Source organism: Otolemur garnettii, unplaced genomic scaffold, assembly GCF_000181295.1.
Source record: "Otolemur garnettii isolate 467f Iridium unplaced genomic scaffold, OtoGar3 scaffold00015, whole genome shotgun sequence".
Classification (NCBI taxonomy): domain Eukaryota; kingdom Metazoa; phylum Chordata; class Mammalia; order Primates; family Galagidae; genus Otolemur; species Otolemur garnettii.
The window spans coordinates 888,234-904,302 of record NW_003852410.1 but is presented as its reverse complement, the minus strand read 5'-3'; the positions used below and the strand labels follow the sequence as shown (position 1 = coordinate 904,302).

The 16,069-nt window shown below is 44.7% G+C and overlaps 1 protein-coding gene and 1 pseudogene across 1 annotated transcript in view; both read left to right on the top strand.

The window, feature by feature from the left end:
* The window catches only part of IRAK2 (interleukin 1 receptor associated kinase 2), an 88,630-nt gene that overhangs the window by 65,146 nt on the left and 7,415 nt on the right, over nucleotides 1-16,069 (top strand). The window contains exons 9-11 of the mRNA XM_012802492.2: nucleotides 452-647; nucleotides 4,533-4,595; nucleotides 15,567-15,767. Of these exons, the coding sequence (XP_012657946.1) occupies nucleotides 452-647; nucleotides 4,533-4,595; nucleotides 15,567-15,767 (460 nt within the window). The remainder of the gene's footprint in view (nucleotides 1-451; nucleotides 648-4,532; nucleotides 4,596-15,566; nucleotides 15,768-16,069) is intronic.
* On the top strand, nucleotides 6,675-7,625 carry LOC100951954 (annotated as a pseudogene).

Here is a 16,069-nt window from a genome sequence, read left to right as displayed (position 1 = left end):
CTTAGCCACTTGAGCTACTTTCTTAGAGTTCACTCTCATGAGTGAGATGACTGGGTCAAAGGATATGTTTATTGCTTTTCTCATTCCCCACAATCTAGGCCACAAAGAGTGCTGGCATTTAGGCTCGTCAGCCAGGCCAGGATAACCTATGGGCTTGGTGAACTGAGGCTGATGGGGTTGACATCTGTGGGACTCAGGGAGGCTGTACCTCTTTGTCTACCTTCTGGGGGCAGGAGTCTGAATCTTAACTCCATCCCCATCTACTAGAGGGAGTGGGCCCTCCTTTCCCTGTTGGGGCTGGCTCTGAGACTCCATGTGAAGGATTTTCAGGGACCCCAGCCTGTAGGGGCTAAATTGCTCACTGCTAAGTTGTTTCCCCAAAGGGTCTTCATGGCAATCTCTTGTTATCCAGCTGAAGATGAGAAGCTTATCTCTGCTTTCTTTTCCACAGCTCCAATGTCTTGTTGGACCACAGTTTTGTTCCCAAGCTGGCTCACCCAATGGCTCACCTGTGTCCTGTCAACAAAAAGTCAAAATACACCCTGACGAAGACCCACCCTTTCCAGGCATCAGCTGCATATCTTCCAGAAGATTTCATCAGGGTGGGGCAGCTGACAAAGCGGGTGGACATCTTCAGCTATGGCATAGTAAGAGCTTCCTGCGTTGACTTGGGCATGTACCCCCATGTCCTTCCTGCGGCTCTTTGTAAGCATAGGTTATAGTAGAAGCACATATATATATTCCGTTGAAGTGCAGCAAGCCCAGCACGCTGTGGCCCACGGGCCAGACAGGGCCCACTGCCTACTATTTTTTTTTGAGACAAGAGTCTCACTATGTCATCCTTGGTAGAGTGCTGTGGTGTCATGGCTTGCAGCAACCTCTTGGGCTTAAGCAATTCTCCTGCCTCTGCCTCCCAAGTAACTGGGACTACAGGTGCCCAACACAATGCCCGGCTACTTTTTTTTGTCACAGTTGTCGTTGTTTAGCAGGCTCAGTGTATGTGGCCGGCACCCTGCTTACTGAGCTATAGGTCCCAAGCCTTTTTTTTGAGACAGAGTCTCAAGCTGTAGCCTTGGGTAGAGTGCTGTGGCATCATAGCTCACAGCAACCTCAAACTCTTGGGCTCAAGTGATTCTCTTGCCTCAGCCTCCCAACTAGCTGGGACTACAGGCACCCGCCACAATGCCCAGCTACCCACTGCCTATTTTGTGTTGCCTGTGAGCTAAGAATAGTTTTTATATTTATAAAGGATAGTACTTAAAAAAACAAAAGAATAAAACAAAAACAAAGAAAAAGAAAAACAAAAGAATATGTGAAAGAGACTAAATATGGCCCACAAAGACTAAAATATTTACTATGTCGCCTGAACTATTATAGAAAGTGTTTGCCTATCCTTGAAGTAAAGCCACTCAGATTCTAGTAGGCTACAAATACCACCTCCTGACTTCCTGAATCCCCTCCAGCCTTCCAGTTGTCCATCTGGTTGTCTGTCCTGGCTTGTTCATCCCCTGTCCATTCAGCATCTGTCCCCCCATCCTATCCCTGCCTGTCATTACTCTGTGGGAGGCTCTTGGAATGTGAATGTAACTAAACCACAGTGCCACCCCCCGGAGCTGGTAGTCTGAGTGTAACAGTCTCCCAAGTGTATTTCTGTAGACGACCAGTCCCTTTGGGTCCCTGTGGAACTGACGTGTTAAAAGGAATCACTGGCCAAGTAGGTTTGGGAAATACTGGGTGGAGCAGTTGAGCAGGCTTCTTTACCACAAGGTTAATTTGACCTTTTAATATGGTAGTGAACCTTTAATCTGGCAACTGTGAATTCTCCAGAGAGGGGCATGCAGTGTTTTCCAAAGTCATTCACTATGAGCGCTTGTTATCTATTCTGATCAGTGTTCCAAGGAACTCAACACGGAAAATGCTGGCTGAGAAAAGGGACAGTCTTGTTGAACTCAGCCAAGTGCTAACACCTGCAGCTCAGTTCTTGCCCTCTCTCTCTCTGGCCTGGAACTCTGCACATCTTCTCTCTGACTATAATCTCCTGTCTGTCCCCCTCTGCCACTAGAGCCTTGGTCCAGAGCTATTTACTTCCCTCTGTCCAAATGCCAGATTCTGCTCCCCTGGATCTCCCAGCCTGTCCAACTCTCCTGGCCTCCCTCAGCCTTACTTTGAATTGCTTAGTAAAGGTCAGTGGGGTGAGCCCCAGCTCCTGCTGCCCTAAGAACCAGCAGACTGACCTCCTAGGCCACTAGCCTGTCCCCAGCTGTGACATTCAGCTGTCTGATCTACGGCACACAGCTCTCTATCTCTGGGCCTTGATTGTATCTTCTGTAAGATGAAGGTGATGATATATGTGGAGGTTAATGGGATAATATATATAAACTGGCTAGCACAGTACCCTGCACATACCAAGAACTTTATTATTATTGTGGCTATTGTCATTCCTGCTTCATGCCTTCACTCCAGATCTCTGTTTACTCTTGACCTTCTAACTCAGCTCTTGGTGTCACAGTTGACTTCCTCATTCATTGAGTACCGACTGGCTCCCCCACCCATTTTCTCAGCCCTGCCACTGATTAATGATTCTGAACTTCGCTTCCATCTATGGGGAGCTCTAAATGACTTTTGAGGGGCCTGGCACAGAGCCGGTCATGTGGAAGAGGCAGAGGACTTTTTTTTTTTTTTTTTTTTTTTTTTTGAATTTTTTTTTTTTTTTTTTTTTTTTTGAGACAGAGTTTCACTATATCACCCTTGGTAGAGGGCTGTGGTGTCACAGCTCATACAAACGTTTCTCTTGCCTCAGCCTCCCAGATAGCTGGGATTACAGGCTCTGGCCACAACGCCTGCCTACTTTTTTTTTTTTTTGCAGTTGTCATTCTTGTTTAGCTGGCCCAGGTCTGATTCCAACTGACAGCCTTGGTGCATGTGGGCGGTGCTGTAACCACTGTGCTAAGGGCTGCTGAGCCCAGAGGATATGTTTGTTATCTGCCCTGTCCTCTCCCTTCCTGGCAGGGGCAGGCGTCCCTTCTCAATTGGCACCTGTCCCACTTAAGGCAGGAGTGCCCTCTGCTGCCCCCTTTTGGCCACTGCCAGTCTGTTATTAGCCCTGGAGGCTTGAGTCCTCTCAAAGCCCTATCCTTTGCTTCCTCCATGCTTGGAGGGATTCTTGGCAGTAAATGTTACCCTCATCTGACTTGCTCCAAGAGAGGCTGTGGAGAGGGATTTGACACTAAGGGTGGGTTAGTCACTCCTTAAATATTCACAGTTGCTAGCTGCCTATTTAACAGATGAGGACACTGAGGTTCAGATTTTAGTTACTTGCCCAAAGATCACCTGAGTATTTAAGGAGGAAAGTCCGATTTTTGAATCCAGGTCTATCTGACTATAAAGCCTTCAACCCCCACGCTGTGTATCTCTGCTGAGAATTCCTGTTCACAGCAGGTTTGTCAATTTTGTGGTGGCTTTCAGGGTACAGAGCTATGTGCTTCTTTTGTGAGTGGTTGCATGAATGCAGTGTTTTTCAACCTTTTCTTTTTTATCTCATGGTACTCTTGAACCTATAGTTAAACTTCCATGGCATACTTAAATTATGCTGACCAGAAAAAAGAAAAAAAAAGAATAAGGGCCAGGCGTGGTGGCTCAAGCCTGTAATCCCAGCACTTGGGAGGCCAAGACGGGCGGATTGTCAGAGCTCACAGGTTTGAGACCAGCCTGAGCCAGAATGAGACCTTGTCTCTAAAAATAGCTGAGTGTGGGTGGTGGGCGCCTGTAGTGCCAGCTACTGGGGAGGCTGAGGCAAGAGAATTGCTTGAGCCCAAGAGTTTGAGGTTGCTGTGAGCTATGACGCCACGGCACTCTACCAAGGGTGTCTCCAAAAAACAAATAAATAAATAAATAAGAGTAAAAGAAAGAGGATATTTACTGTGCTTTGACCTTCCTTCTAAAATAATTTAATTAATGATTTAAAAAAATTTTTGCAGCACATCTAAGATCCCCTCACAGCACACCAGTTGAAAATCACTGCATGCATGAATAAATAATATTAATAAAGTCCTGTGGATGAAATATGCTACAGATGTTTCTGAGACTTTCTATATAAAATAGATACCTACCGACAGGTGGATTCCTTCTTTCCCTGAGATTAACAGAACATTGCCTGCTTGCCATTCCTGATGTATTTTTAAGTGGAATAATCTTTTAAAAATACTGAGTGTATATATACTTACGTGTGTTTGTGTGTGTGTGTGTAACAATCTTAGGGTGATAATATATACACACATATTTTTGAATTCCATCTTCCTTGCCTTGCTATCAGTTTCACTAGAAGCTGGATGGCCTCTTTAATTGGAGGAAGGGTTTAGCGATTGTCCCATGTCCGGGATTCTGGGCAAGTGTCTTTGTTGGCAAATGGCAGAGCCAGGCCTAGAGCTCAGACTTTATAAATGAGAAGCAGCTTCTCTCTTGGCCAGAATCTCCTGCCTGACCTTTTGCATGAAAGTCTGAACTGAGGGAACTCCATCTTCTCTTTTTTCCAGGTGTTAGCCGAGGTCCTCACTGGCATCCCTGCTATGGACAAGAACCGAAGCCCAGTTTACCTGGTATGGGAACCGGCCACATCTGCTGGGGTGGTACATTTGGGCTGCACAGTTATGTGGGTAGAGAGGGTAGGGACCTCAACTAGAGCCATTTATACATGCTAACGAGGCCTTAGTCCAGGGTTTTATTTACATCTTTGTAAGGTATCTTGAACCTCCATCCCCACTACCCAGCCAATAATTACCTTTTAATGACAACAGAATTTAGAATATTGAGGGAATATCCATTTCTTTTCTGCATATCAGGCAATTGGAATTTGTTCTCAAATTGATAGACGTTAACAGGTTTCTATAATAAAAAGCAATAATTTCCATTTTAGAGGGTTTTTTTGAGACTGAATCTCACTCAGTCACCCTGGGGTAGAGTGCCCTGGTGTCATTGTTCACAGCAACCTCAAACTCTTGGGCTCAAGTGATTCTCTTGCCTCCTGAGTAGCTGGGACTACAGGTGCCCACCACAATGTGGCTATTTTTTAGAGATGGGGGTCTCACTCTTGTTTAGGCTGGTCTCGAGCTCCTGAGCTCAAGCAATCTGCCCACCTTGGCCTCCTAGATTGCTGGGATTACAGGCATGAGTCACCATGTCTGGCCCATATACAGAGTCATTTAAAAAATAAAAATATAGGCTCAGTGCCTATGGCTCAGTAAGTTGGGGTGCCAGCCACGTACATCGAGGCTGGCTGATTCCAGCCCAGCCTGGGACTGCTAAACAACAATGACAACTGCAACCAAAAAAATAGCCTGGCGTTGTGGCTGGCACCTGTAGTCCCAGCTATTTGGGAGGCTGAGGCAAGAGAATCGCTCGAGCCCCCAAATTTGAGGTTGCTGTGAGCTGTGATGCCATGACACTCTACCAACGGCAACATAGTGAGACTCTGTCTCAAACAAAACGAAAGCCCTCCCCCCATAAAAACATAATAACACAGCCTGACTCTGTGTTAGATACTTTATACATTATCTTTATAAATCATCTCAAAATCCCCATGAAGGGTCAATGTGTTAATCTCGAGGGGGAAAGCAGATTTGCCTGAGATCCCTGAGTTACTAAGCATCAGAGCGTCAGAGCTGGAGTTCTGAGTCAGGTCTTCCTGACTCCAGGTCCCTAGCCTGAGTCTTCAGCACAGCACTCTCCTGACTGTTTCTCATGGTGGACCAACCATATGAGTTCAGAAATGTCATCTCCATTTTGCAATTGAGAAAACCGAGGTCAATCTTATGTGACCTGTCTCGTGTTCCTCAGTGAGATCAGCCGTAAAACTGGAATTGAAACCTATTTTTAGCAGAATTCTAAGTCCTGTGCAAGCTCTAATCTTCTTTGTCAGTTTGAGAGGGGACACTTTTTCCAGTGTTGGGGCCATTGAACAGACTGACTTTGTGTGTGTGGGTGTGTGTGACTGGGCTGGAAAGGCATCTCATGTGCTCTGGAGTAAGGAACCTGATGTCCTCCCTCTAGACTCAGAAGGTCATGCCTTGTTCCTTTGCTGAAGTCTCATTCTGCCCCTGTTATCAGTTTTGGCAGCTCTAATATGGGCCATTTGGGGTGGTTTCTCCTCTCCTGACTTTTCTAAGGATGCATTCCCCAGCCGTCTTCTGGGGTTTCCTGAATGAGTGTCACAGGAGAAGAAGGTTTTGAGGCACTGCTAAAGAATTTTCTGGAAGGTTTATTATTGTTGTTTTTTGAGATAGGGTCTCATTCTATAACCCTGGGTAGAGTGCCTTGGTATCACAGCTCACAGCAACCTCAAAGTCTTCAGCTCAAGGGATCCTTTTGCTTCAGCCTCCCAAGTAGCTGGAACTACAGACACCCACCACAACATCCAACTATTTTTAGAGACGGTGTCTCACTCTTGCTTAGGTTGATCTTGAACTCCTAATCTCAAGTAATTCACTTGCTTCAGCCTCTTCAGAGTGCTAGGATTACAGGCATGAGCCACTGCACCTGGCCTTGGTTAATGATTTCTAAAAACATGAAAGATTGTTTTTTGATCTCATTTTTCCTTCTTCCCCTAGACTCAGATAAGATCTTTTACCATGTCTTATTGTGGTACAGATAGTCTGATGGGTAATCAAGACTTGAGTCAGAGAGGAAAGCTTGCTGACACTTCCTGTTGTCTGGGGTGAAAGGAACAAGCCTGTCCCCAGGCTTGGGAAAGGGTTCATTGCCACAGAGTTTCTTGAGGACATTTGGTGGTTTCCATAAAAATGAAAAATGCGTGTACCCTCTGATGCAGCAATTTCACTGTACACTAGAAAAACATCACACAAGTGAGGAAAGACATGAGCAACAATGTTTGGTGTGGCATCGTTTATGATGGTAAAGCACTGCAGACAAATAAAATGCCAATGGTGAAGTGGTTAAAAAAATTATGGTACAGAGCGCCGGGGCAGGTAAGAGCCGGCTGGGGACTGGGTGACTCTGTGCTGAGGAAAAATAACTAAACATGGGCAAAGGAGATCCTGTGAAGCCGAGAGGCAAAATGTCATCATGTGCATTCTTTGTACAATTGTCGGGAGGAGCACAAGAAGCACCCAGATGCTTCAGTCAACTTCTCAGAGTTTTCTAAGAAGTGCTCAGAGAGGTGGAAGACCATGTCTGCTAAAGAGAAAGGAAAATTTGAAGATATGGCAAAGGCGGACAAGGCCTGTTATGAAAGAGAAATGAAAACCTATATCCCTCCTAAAGGGGAAACAAAAAAGAAGTTCAAGGATCCCAGTGCACCCAAGAGGCCTCCTTCGGCCTTTTTCTCATTCTGTTCTGAGTATCGCCCAAAAATCAAAGGAAAACATCCCGGCCTATCCATTGGTGAGGTTGCGAAGAAGCTGGGAGAGATGTGGAATGACACTGCTGCGGGTGACAAGCAGCCTTATGAAGAGAAGGCTGCAAAGCTGAGGGAAAAATACGAAAAGGATATTGCTGCATACCGAGCTACAGGAAAGCCTGATGCAGAGAAAAAGGGAGTCGTCAAGGCTGAAAAAAGCAAGAAAAAGAAGGAAGAGGAGGAAGATGAAGAAGAAGAAGATGATGATGAATAAGTTGGTTCTAGCGCAGTTTTTTTCTCTTGTCTATAAAGCATTTAATCCCCCCTGTACACAACTCCTTCTAAAGAAAAAAATTGAAATGTAAGGCTGTGTAAGATTTGTTTTTAAACTGTACAGTGTCTTTCTTTGTATAGTTAACACACTACTGAATGTGTCTTTAGATTAGCCCTGTCCTGGTGGTATTTTCAACAGCCACTAACCTTGCCTGGGACAATATGGGGGTTGTAAATTGGCATGGAAATTTAAAGCAGGTTCTTGCTGGTGCACAGCACAAATTAGTCCTACATGGGGATGATAGTTTTTTCATCTTCAGTTGTCTCTGATGCAGCTTATATGAAATAATTATTGTTCTGTTAAATGAGTACCACTCTATAAATGCCAAAAAAAGTTGCAGCTGTTTTGTTGACATTCTGAATGCTTCTAAGTAATTGCAATTTTTTTATTAAAAAAAAAGAAGTTATGGCTCAGCACCTGTGGCTCAAGCCGCTAGGGCGCCAGTCATATACACCTGAGCTGGCGGGTTCGAATCCAGCCCAGGCCTGCCAAACAACAATGACGGCTGCAACCAAAAAATAGCTGGGCATTGTAGCGCCTATAGTCCCAGCTACTTGGGAGGTGGAGGCAGGAGAATTGCTTGAGCCCAGGAGTTGGAGGTTGCTGTGAGCTGTGAGGCCACGGCACTCTACCCAGGGGGACAGCTTGAGGCTCTGTCTCAAAAAAAAAAAAAAAAAAGAAGTTATGGTACAATCATATGTACCATGGAATACTATAAAGTTATTTATAAATAACTTTATAAATATACATTTGTAATTTTTTTGGAGACAGAGTCTCAAGCTGTCACCCCTAGGTAGAGTGTTGTGATGTCATAGCTCACAGCAATCTCTAACTCTTGGGTTCAAGCAATCCTTTTGCCTCAGTTTTTCTATTTTTAGTAGAGATGGGATTTTGCTTTTGGCTCAGGCTGGTCCCAAACTCGTGAGCTCAAGCAATCCACCCACCTTGGGCTCCCAGAATGCTAGGATTACAGGTGTGAGTCACCTCACTTGGCCAAATTTATAAATATTTATAAATAATGAGGATAAAGTATGGAATATAATAAATTTTGCCACATATGTGTATCTATGAAACCATCATTAAATCAAAACAATAAACATGCTGGGTGCAGTTACATGCACGTGTAATCCTAGGTGTTTGGAAGGCTGAAGTGGGAAGAGCACTTGAGTCTAAGAGATCAAGGTTACAATGGGCTACAGTCATGTCACTGCACTCCAGCCTGGACAACACAGCAAGACCCCATCTCTTAAAATAAATAACTAAGGAACAGGAACATCAAGATCACCATCCCCAGAAGTGAGCTCTCTACCCTCCTAACCCCTGGCACCCCACCCGCTTTGTCTTTGTTTTTTTTTTTTACTCCCTTTGTCTTTGACCTACTGTCTGTCACTATACAAAGGCTTACATTGTATGGAGTTTCCTAGAAATGAAACCAGACCCTATGTGCTCCTTTTTGTCTGGCCTTTCCCACTCAGCGTAGTTATATGTTCTAAGATTGATCCATATGCTTTGTGCATGGCTGTGATTCATCTCTGTCCTTGCTGAGTGGTGTTACTCTGTGTGGATGTGCTGAAGTTTGTCCATTCACCCAGTTTTGGGCCATTACAAATAAAGCTGCCAGACCCCTCTGTGTGGGTCTCTGTATGGACATACGCTATCATTTCTTCTGAAATGTAGAACTCAAACTTCTGAGGTGTACAGAATGGCATGCATCTTGACAAAGGTACACAATATGTGACCAGCTCCACAATTAAGACAGATAATATTGCCAGGTAGGTATGTACTCATGCCTGTAATCAATCTCAGGACTTTGGGAGGCTGTGGCAGCAGGATAGTTTGAGGCCAGGAGTTTGAGACCAACCTAGGAAACATATCGAGACCCTGTCTCTACAACAAAACAACAACAACAAAAAAAGCCAAGTATGGTGGCATGTATCTGTTATCTCAGCTACTTGTAAGGCTGACTGAGGCAGGAAGATTGCTTGAGCCCAGGAGTTCAAGGTTACAGTGAGCTGTGATCATACCTTGGTAACAGAGCAAGGTCCTATCTCTAAAATACAAAAAAAGGGGGTGACACCTGTGGCTCAGTGAGTAGGGCGCCAGCCCCATATACCGAGGGTGGCGGGTTCGAACTTGGCCCCGGCCAAACTGCAACAAAAAATAGCCGGGTGTTGTGGCAGGCGCCTGTAATCTCAGCTACTTGGGAGGCTGAGGCAAGAGAATCGCCTAAGCCCAAGAGCTGGAGGTTGCTGTGAGCTGTGACGCCATGGCACTCTACTGAGGGTGACAAAGTGAGACTCTGTCTCGAAAAAAAAAATAAAAAGAAATAAAATATTAAAAAAAGATTACTATATAAAAATTATAACAATAATTACTATTTTATTAACATTTTAAGTTCAGGTACTGCTTAGACAACCCAACAGCACAGGGTGGGGACTCCATGTCTCTCCTTTCTAGGATGACTGCTTCTTCAAAACCCTTTTTATCATGAATAATTTCAAACACATGAAAGCAAAAAGAAGAATATAAAGATTCTTCAGATATCTATCCCATCACTTTTTTTTTTTTTTTTGCAGTTTTTGGCCAGGTCTACGGGTTTGAACCTGCTACCTCCGGCATATGAGGCTGGTGTCCTACTCCTTTGAGCCGTAGGCGCCACCCCCCTTTTTTTTTTTTTTTTGATATGGAGTCTCTGTAGCTCTGCTGTGGCATCATAGCTCAGAGCAACCTCAGACTCTTGCTTCAGCCTCCCAAGTAGCTGGGACTACAAGCATGTGCCACTATGCCTGTTTTGGCTCAGGCTGGTCTTGAACTCCTGAGCTCAAGCAATAATACACCTGCCCTGACTTCCCAAAGTGCTAGGATTATAGGCACGAGCTACCAAGTCTGGCCTATCCCATCACTTTTTTTACATTATGCTTTTCTTATTTCTTCTTCTTTTTTTTTTAATGTTTTGCAGTTTTTGGCCGGGGCCGGGTTTGAACCTGCCACCTCTGGTACATGGGAGCGGTGTCCTACTCCTTTGAGCCACAGGCGCTGCCCTTCCTATTTCTTCTTAAGTACCCCCAAAACTTTTGCATGTTTGTATTTTGAAGCAAATTCCAGACATATCTTTACCCACAAAATACAGTTATTTCCTTAATTCTTTCATACCATTTAATACCCATTCCATATTTAGATTTCCTAAATTTTATTGAAAGTTACTTTATAAAGATGGGTTTTTTTCCTTTTTAGAAATAGGGTCTTGCTCTGTCACCCAGACTAGAGTGCAATGGTGTGATCATAGCTCACTGCAACCTCAAACTCTGGGCTGAAGTGATCCTCCCACTTCAGCCTCCTGAGTAGTTAAGATTATAAGTGTGTTTCTAATTTTTAGAAAATTTTTTTGTAGAGATGGAATTTCACTATCACTGCACTTTTTTTTTGAGACAGAATCTCACTTTGTCTTATCCTGGTAGAGTACCTTGGTGTCATAGCTCACAGGAACCTGAGACTCTTAGAATCTTAGGCTCAAGCAGTTCTCTTGCCTAAGTCTCCCAAGTAACTGGGACTACAGGCACCAGCCACAATGCCCAGCTATTTTTAGAGACAAGGTCTCACTCTAGCTCAGGGTGGTCTTGAACTCATGAGCTCAAGCGATCCGCCTGCCTCAGCCTCCCAGAGTTGTCAATGCACTTTTGCATAAAGTGAGTCATTTGTCTCACATTCTGGGTTTTGCCTATTACATCTTTGTGATATCCTTCACTTGTTTCTCTGTTCCTCATATTTACTATACTCTGGCAGTTAGTGTTTGAGACTTATTTAAGTTCACAGTCAGGCTTTTGTCTATTTTTTTTTTTTTTTTTTTGAGACAAGAGTTTTACTTTGTCGCCCTTGGTAGAGTGCTATGGCTTCACAGCTCACAGTAACTTCCAGCTCTTGGGCTTAGGTGATTCTCTTGAGGGGGAGATAGGTGAGCCTTGACTGTGGGAAGCAGAGGAAGGAAGGAGAGAGCCAGGGGGCAGAGCTTCCTCTGATCAGTAGGGGATCCTGCAGAATTGAGTGTGGAAAAAGTCCAAGACACTTTCTCTGAATGCAAGAAACAGTGCGGAAAAGCCACGAGAAGCTGAGGCAGAACATTGCACCCAAAAAGAACATCCTCAAAACCACCTTCTCCTACAGAGGGGCCGGGAAGTATATATTGGGTCTGAGCATGGTCTAGATTTCCTGAAAGGAAAACAGCAAGCAGATGGGTCCAGATGGATGTGGACGAGGAAGGTGCTCTTGAAAGAAGCCTGAAGGAGTGTGTCCTGTGGCAATGGATGGGTTAGTTATTGTCCTTCAGCCACTCAGGCAGCACATCATAGACATGACCTCCCAACGTCCCTCCCAGACCTTGTATACAAACTCCTCCCTCTCTGTAACGGACAAGAGGCTTGCAGGGGAAGCATCAGCACCTCCCTGCTCCTCTTCCTCCTGAGGCCTGGCACGTCTGCTCATCTTCAGCTTTGGTGGAGTTAGAGATTACCCATTTGTCCTTCTTTTCTAATAGGGATTCCAATGTAGCCAGTTCTGTATTTTGGTTTCCCTGTTACTGGCAGGAGCCCCATTGCCCTGTGGCACTGCAGATCCTTGTGGGAAGACATCTGGCTGGCACCTGAATACCTTGTGGCTTCAGCCTAGGAAAAGGTTGGGATCCTTCAGCTGCAGTGTTAGAGATCTCGCTATGATGGGAGACAAGCTGGGTGGGCAGGCTCTGGTGGGGACTTCTGGTCCCCTGTGCACCGGGGTAGCCTGTGTTCAAGCTGCCCATATCTTCATCGTCTCCAAGGGGTGCATGACCACACCCTCACTGTCTCTTCGTGCTGGTTGCTAGATGAGATCCATCATTTCATTAGGGCAGTATAATGGTCAGCTGCTACTTCTAACATTCCTTCCCCACACTTGCTTTTAACAGTTTCTAATTCTGTTTCAGATGGTAGTAACCTATGTATCTGTATATAATATACTTTGTTATTTATTGGTTTATCAATGTTAAATACCATTATACTCTTTAAAAAGAGAAACATTTTAAATAGGCTGAGCTGGTGGCGCCTGTAGCTCAGTGGGTAGGGAGCCAGCCACATACACCGAGGCTGCCGGGTTCAAACCTGGCCCAGGCCAGCTAAAAACAGCAATGACAACTGCAACAACAACAAAAATAAATAAATAGCCAGTGTTGTGGCGGGTGCCTGTGGTCCCGGCTGCTTGGGAGGCTGAGGCAAGAGAATTGTTTGAGCCAAGAGTTTGAGGTTGCTGTGAGCTGTGGCACCATGGGAATTCTACCCAGGGCGACAGCTTGAGACTCTGTCTCAAAAAAGGGCAGTGCCTGTGGCTCAGTGGAGTAGGGTGCTGGCCCCATATGCCAGAGGTGGTGGGTTCAAACCCAGCCTGGGCCAAAAACTGCAAAAAAAAAAAAAAAAAAAAAAGGAAGAGCGCATGCAAGGCAATTATTAGAAATCTGACCCTTGGCTTGGCGCCTGTGGCTCAAGTGGCTAGGGCGCCAGCCACGTACGCCCAGGGTGGCGGGTTTAAATCCAGCCTGGGCCCGCCAAGCAACAATGATGGCTGCAACCGAAAAATGGCCGGGCGTTGTGGCGGGCGCCTGTGGTCCTAGCTACTTGGGAGGCAGAGGCAGGAGACTCGCTTGAGCCCAGGCGTTGGAGGTTGCTGTGAGCTGAAATGCCATGGCACTCTACCCAGGGGGACAGCTTGAGGCTCCTGTCTCAAAAAAACAAACAAAAAACCCAAAACAAACAAAAAAAGAAATCTGACCCTTGCCCACTAGGTTTATTTTTATTTTATTTAGTAATAACATACGTAAGTATATAAAACATGTTTTATGATATAAATGACAAAATATATACATATAACATTATTTAGGTTGGGCACAGTGGCTTATGCCTGTAATCCTAGCATTTTGGGAGGCAGAGAGGATTGCTTGAGCCCAGGAGTTCAAGACCAGCCTGGGCAAAGTTGCAAGACCCTATCTCTACAAAAAATTTAGCCAGGTATAGTGGTGTGCGCCTGTAATCTGGCTACTTGGGAGGCTGATGCAGGAGTATCACTTGAACCTAGGAATTTGAGGCTCCATTAAGCTATGAGCATGTCACTATACTCCAGCCTGGGTGACAGATGACAGGGCAAGACATATCTCTAAAAAAAAATAATACAAGTATGTATATACAGTAGAACCTCTGTGTAACAAAGTGGTCAACAAATGGAGGTGGTCAATATAAGGAACTAGACCTACTGTACTGATACATACATGTGATGCATGTCTGGTCTATGAAAATTAGGTCAACTTGAGGAGGTGGTCAATATAGAGAGGTAGTCAACTCTAGAGGGTCTACTGTAATATGTGATGTATATATGACAAATACAATATGTATGAAACATTTGTATGTAAATATTATTTATACAAATAAATAGACCATACATGTAAATATTAATATAATGATATAATAGATTAATGCACTATAATAATTATGCTTATAAATCAGTAGTACTACTTATATACAATTACCTTAATTTGCTTTTTTTTTTGGAAACAAAGGCTTACTATGTTGCCCTTGGTAGAGTGCTATGGCGTCACAGCTCACCGCCTCAAACTCTTGGGCTTAAGTGATTCTCTTGCCTCAGTCTCCCAAGTAGCTGGGACTACAGGTGCCTGCCACAACACCTAGCTATTTTTTTGTTGCAGTTGTCATTGTTGTTTAACAGGCCCAGGCCAGGTTTGAACCCACCAGCCCTGGTGTGTGTGGCTGGCACCCTAACCACTGGGCTACAGGCACCAAGCTGTAATTTCTTTCTTTTTTTTAGACAAAGTCTCACTTTGTTGCCCTCGGTAGAATGCTATGCTATCACAGCTCACAGCAACCTCAAACTCTTGGGCTCAAGGGATCTCCTTGCCTCAGCCTCCTGAGTAGCTGGGGCTACAGGCACCCACCACAACTCCTGGCTATGTTTAGAGATGGGGTCTTGCTCTGGTTCATGGTAGTCTCGAACTCATGAGCTCAGGCAATGTGCCTGCCTTGGCCTCTGAGTGCTAGCATTACAGGCATCCAACCTTACTTTAATTTCTTTATATTTAATTAATATAAGTACTTAATACAATACATTTGTAACATATATGTACAAATATATAAATATATACCAAATTACACATGAAATATATAACATTATTTATACTAACTAAATACACTTACATATTTGTAAAGAAATATTATTTATATGGTATATCTTCAGTTGTATACATAATTCACGTTCCTGAACTTTATGTAGTACAAAATAGTATACACTACATACTATGTAAATACGAAATGTGTGAAAAGTATAGACATAATGTTATTTATATGGTGGATCTCCTGTTTTTTATATATATATGTATGATCAGAGTCCGACATTTGAAAATGCTGGTATCATAAGAGATTTCCTATACAATTGTTAATAAAATGATATTATTAGTTAAAGTAAGATGCTCAGCGTGTGGTAAGAGCCGTGTAAATGATAGGCTGCTGTAATTATCATTTATTATCACTGATAGGCTATTGAATGTTTTCTGTGTCAGGTGTCCCCTCTGTGCTTTAGTTGCATCGTTCTGTTTAATGTTTGTCTTAGTCCCAGGAGTAGGTATTTTGAAGCAACTGCCTGTGTTTGTGGGGTGGGTACACTATGATATGTCCTGTGCATGTAGGAAATTGAGTAATTCTCCACTGTTCAGGTGTTTTCTTTGCTTCTGGGACCCTTACATTTATTTATAAAATATTCTTTTGGTTTTCTGACCCTGGAAGAGGGTAGGGCACATGGCCCCTCGATCCCCTGCAGCTCAAGGGGGGGGCATTTCTACTCTTCTTCCTGCAGAAAGATTTACTCCTCAGTGAAATTCCAAGCAACACTGCCTCGCTCTGCTCCAAGAAGACTGGTGTGGAGAAGGTGATGGCACAGGAGATCTGCCAGAAATACCTGGAAAGGAGAGTAGGGGGGCTACCAGAGGACTGCGCCGAGGCTTTGACTGTGGCCGCCTGCCTCTGCCTGCGGAGGCGCAATGCCAGCCTGGAGGAGGTAAGCCTCACTCTCAGCCGGGCCTTGCTGCCCAGGGGCCACCAGAGCCCGGCCCTTTACCAAGACATGATTTTGTAAACCAGAGCTGTGTTTGGTTACAGGCAGTAGGACATACTGGAGCTCATGCTGGCAAAGGGGGCGGTATATGGGTAACAGGGAACCGAGTGCGTGTGTTGCTGGGCCTGGGGCAGCACAGCACCAGCCCCTCAGATGTTAACAGAATTCTGACTGCGGCTCGGCGCCTGTGGCTCCAGTGGCTAAGGCACCAGCCACATACACCTAAGGTGGCGGGTTTGAATCCA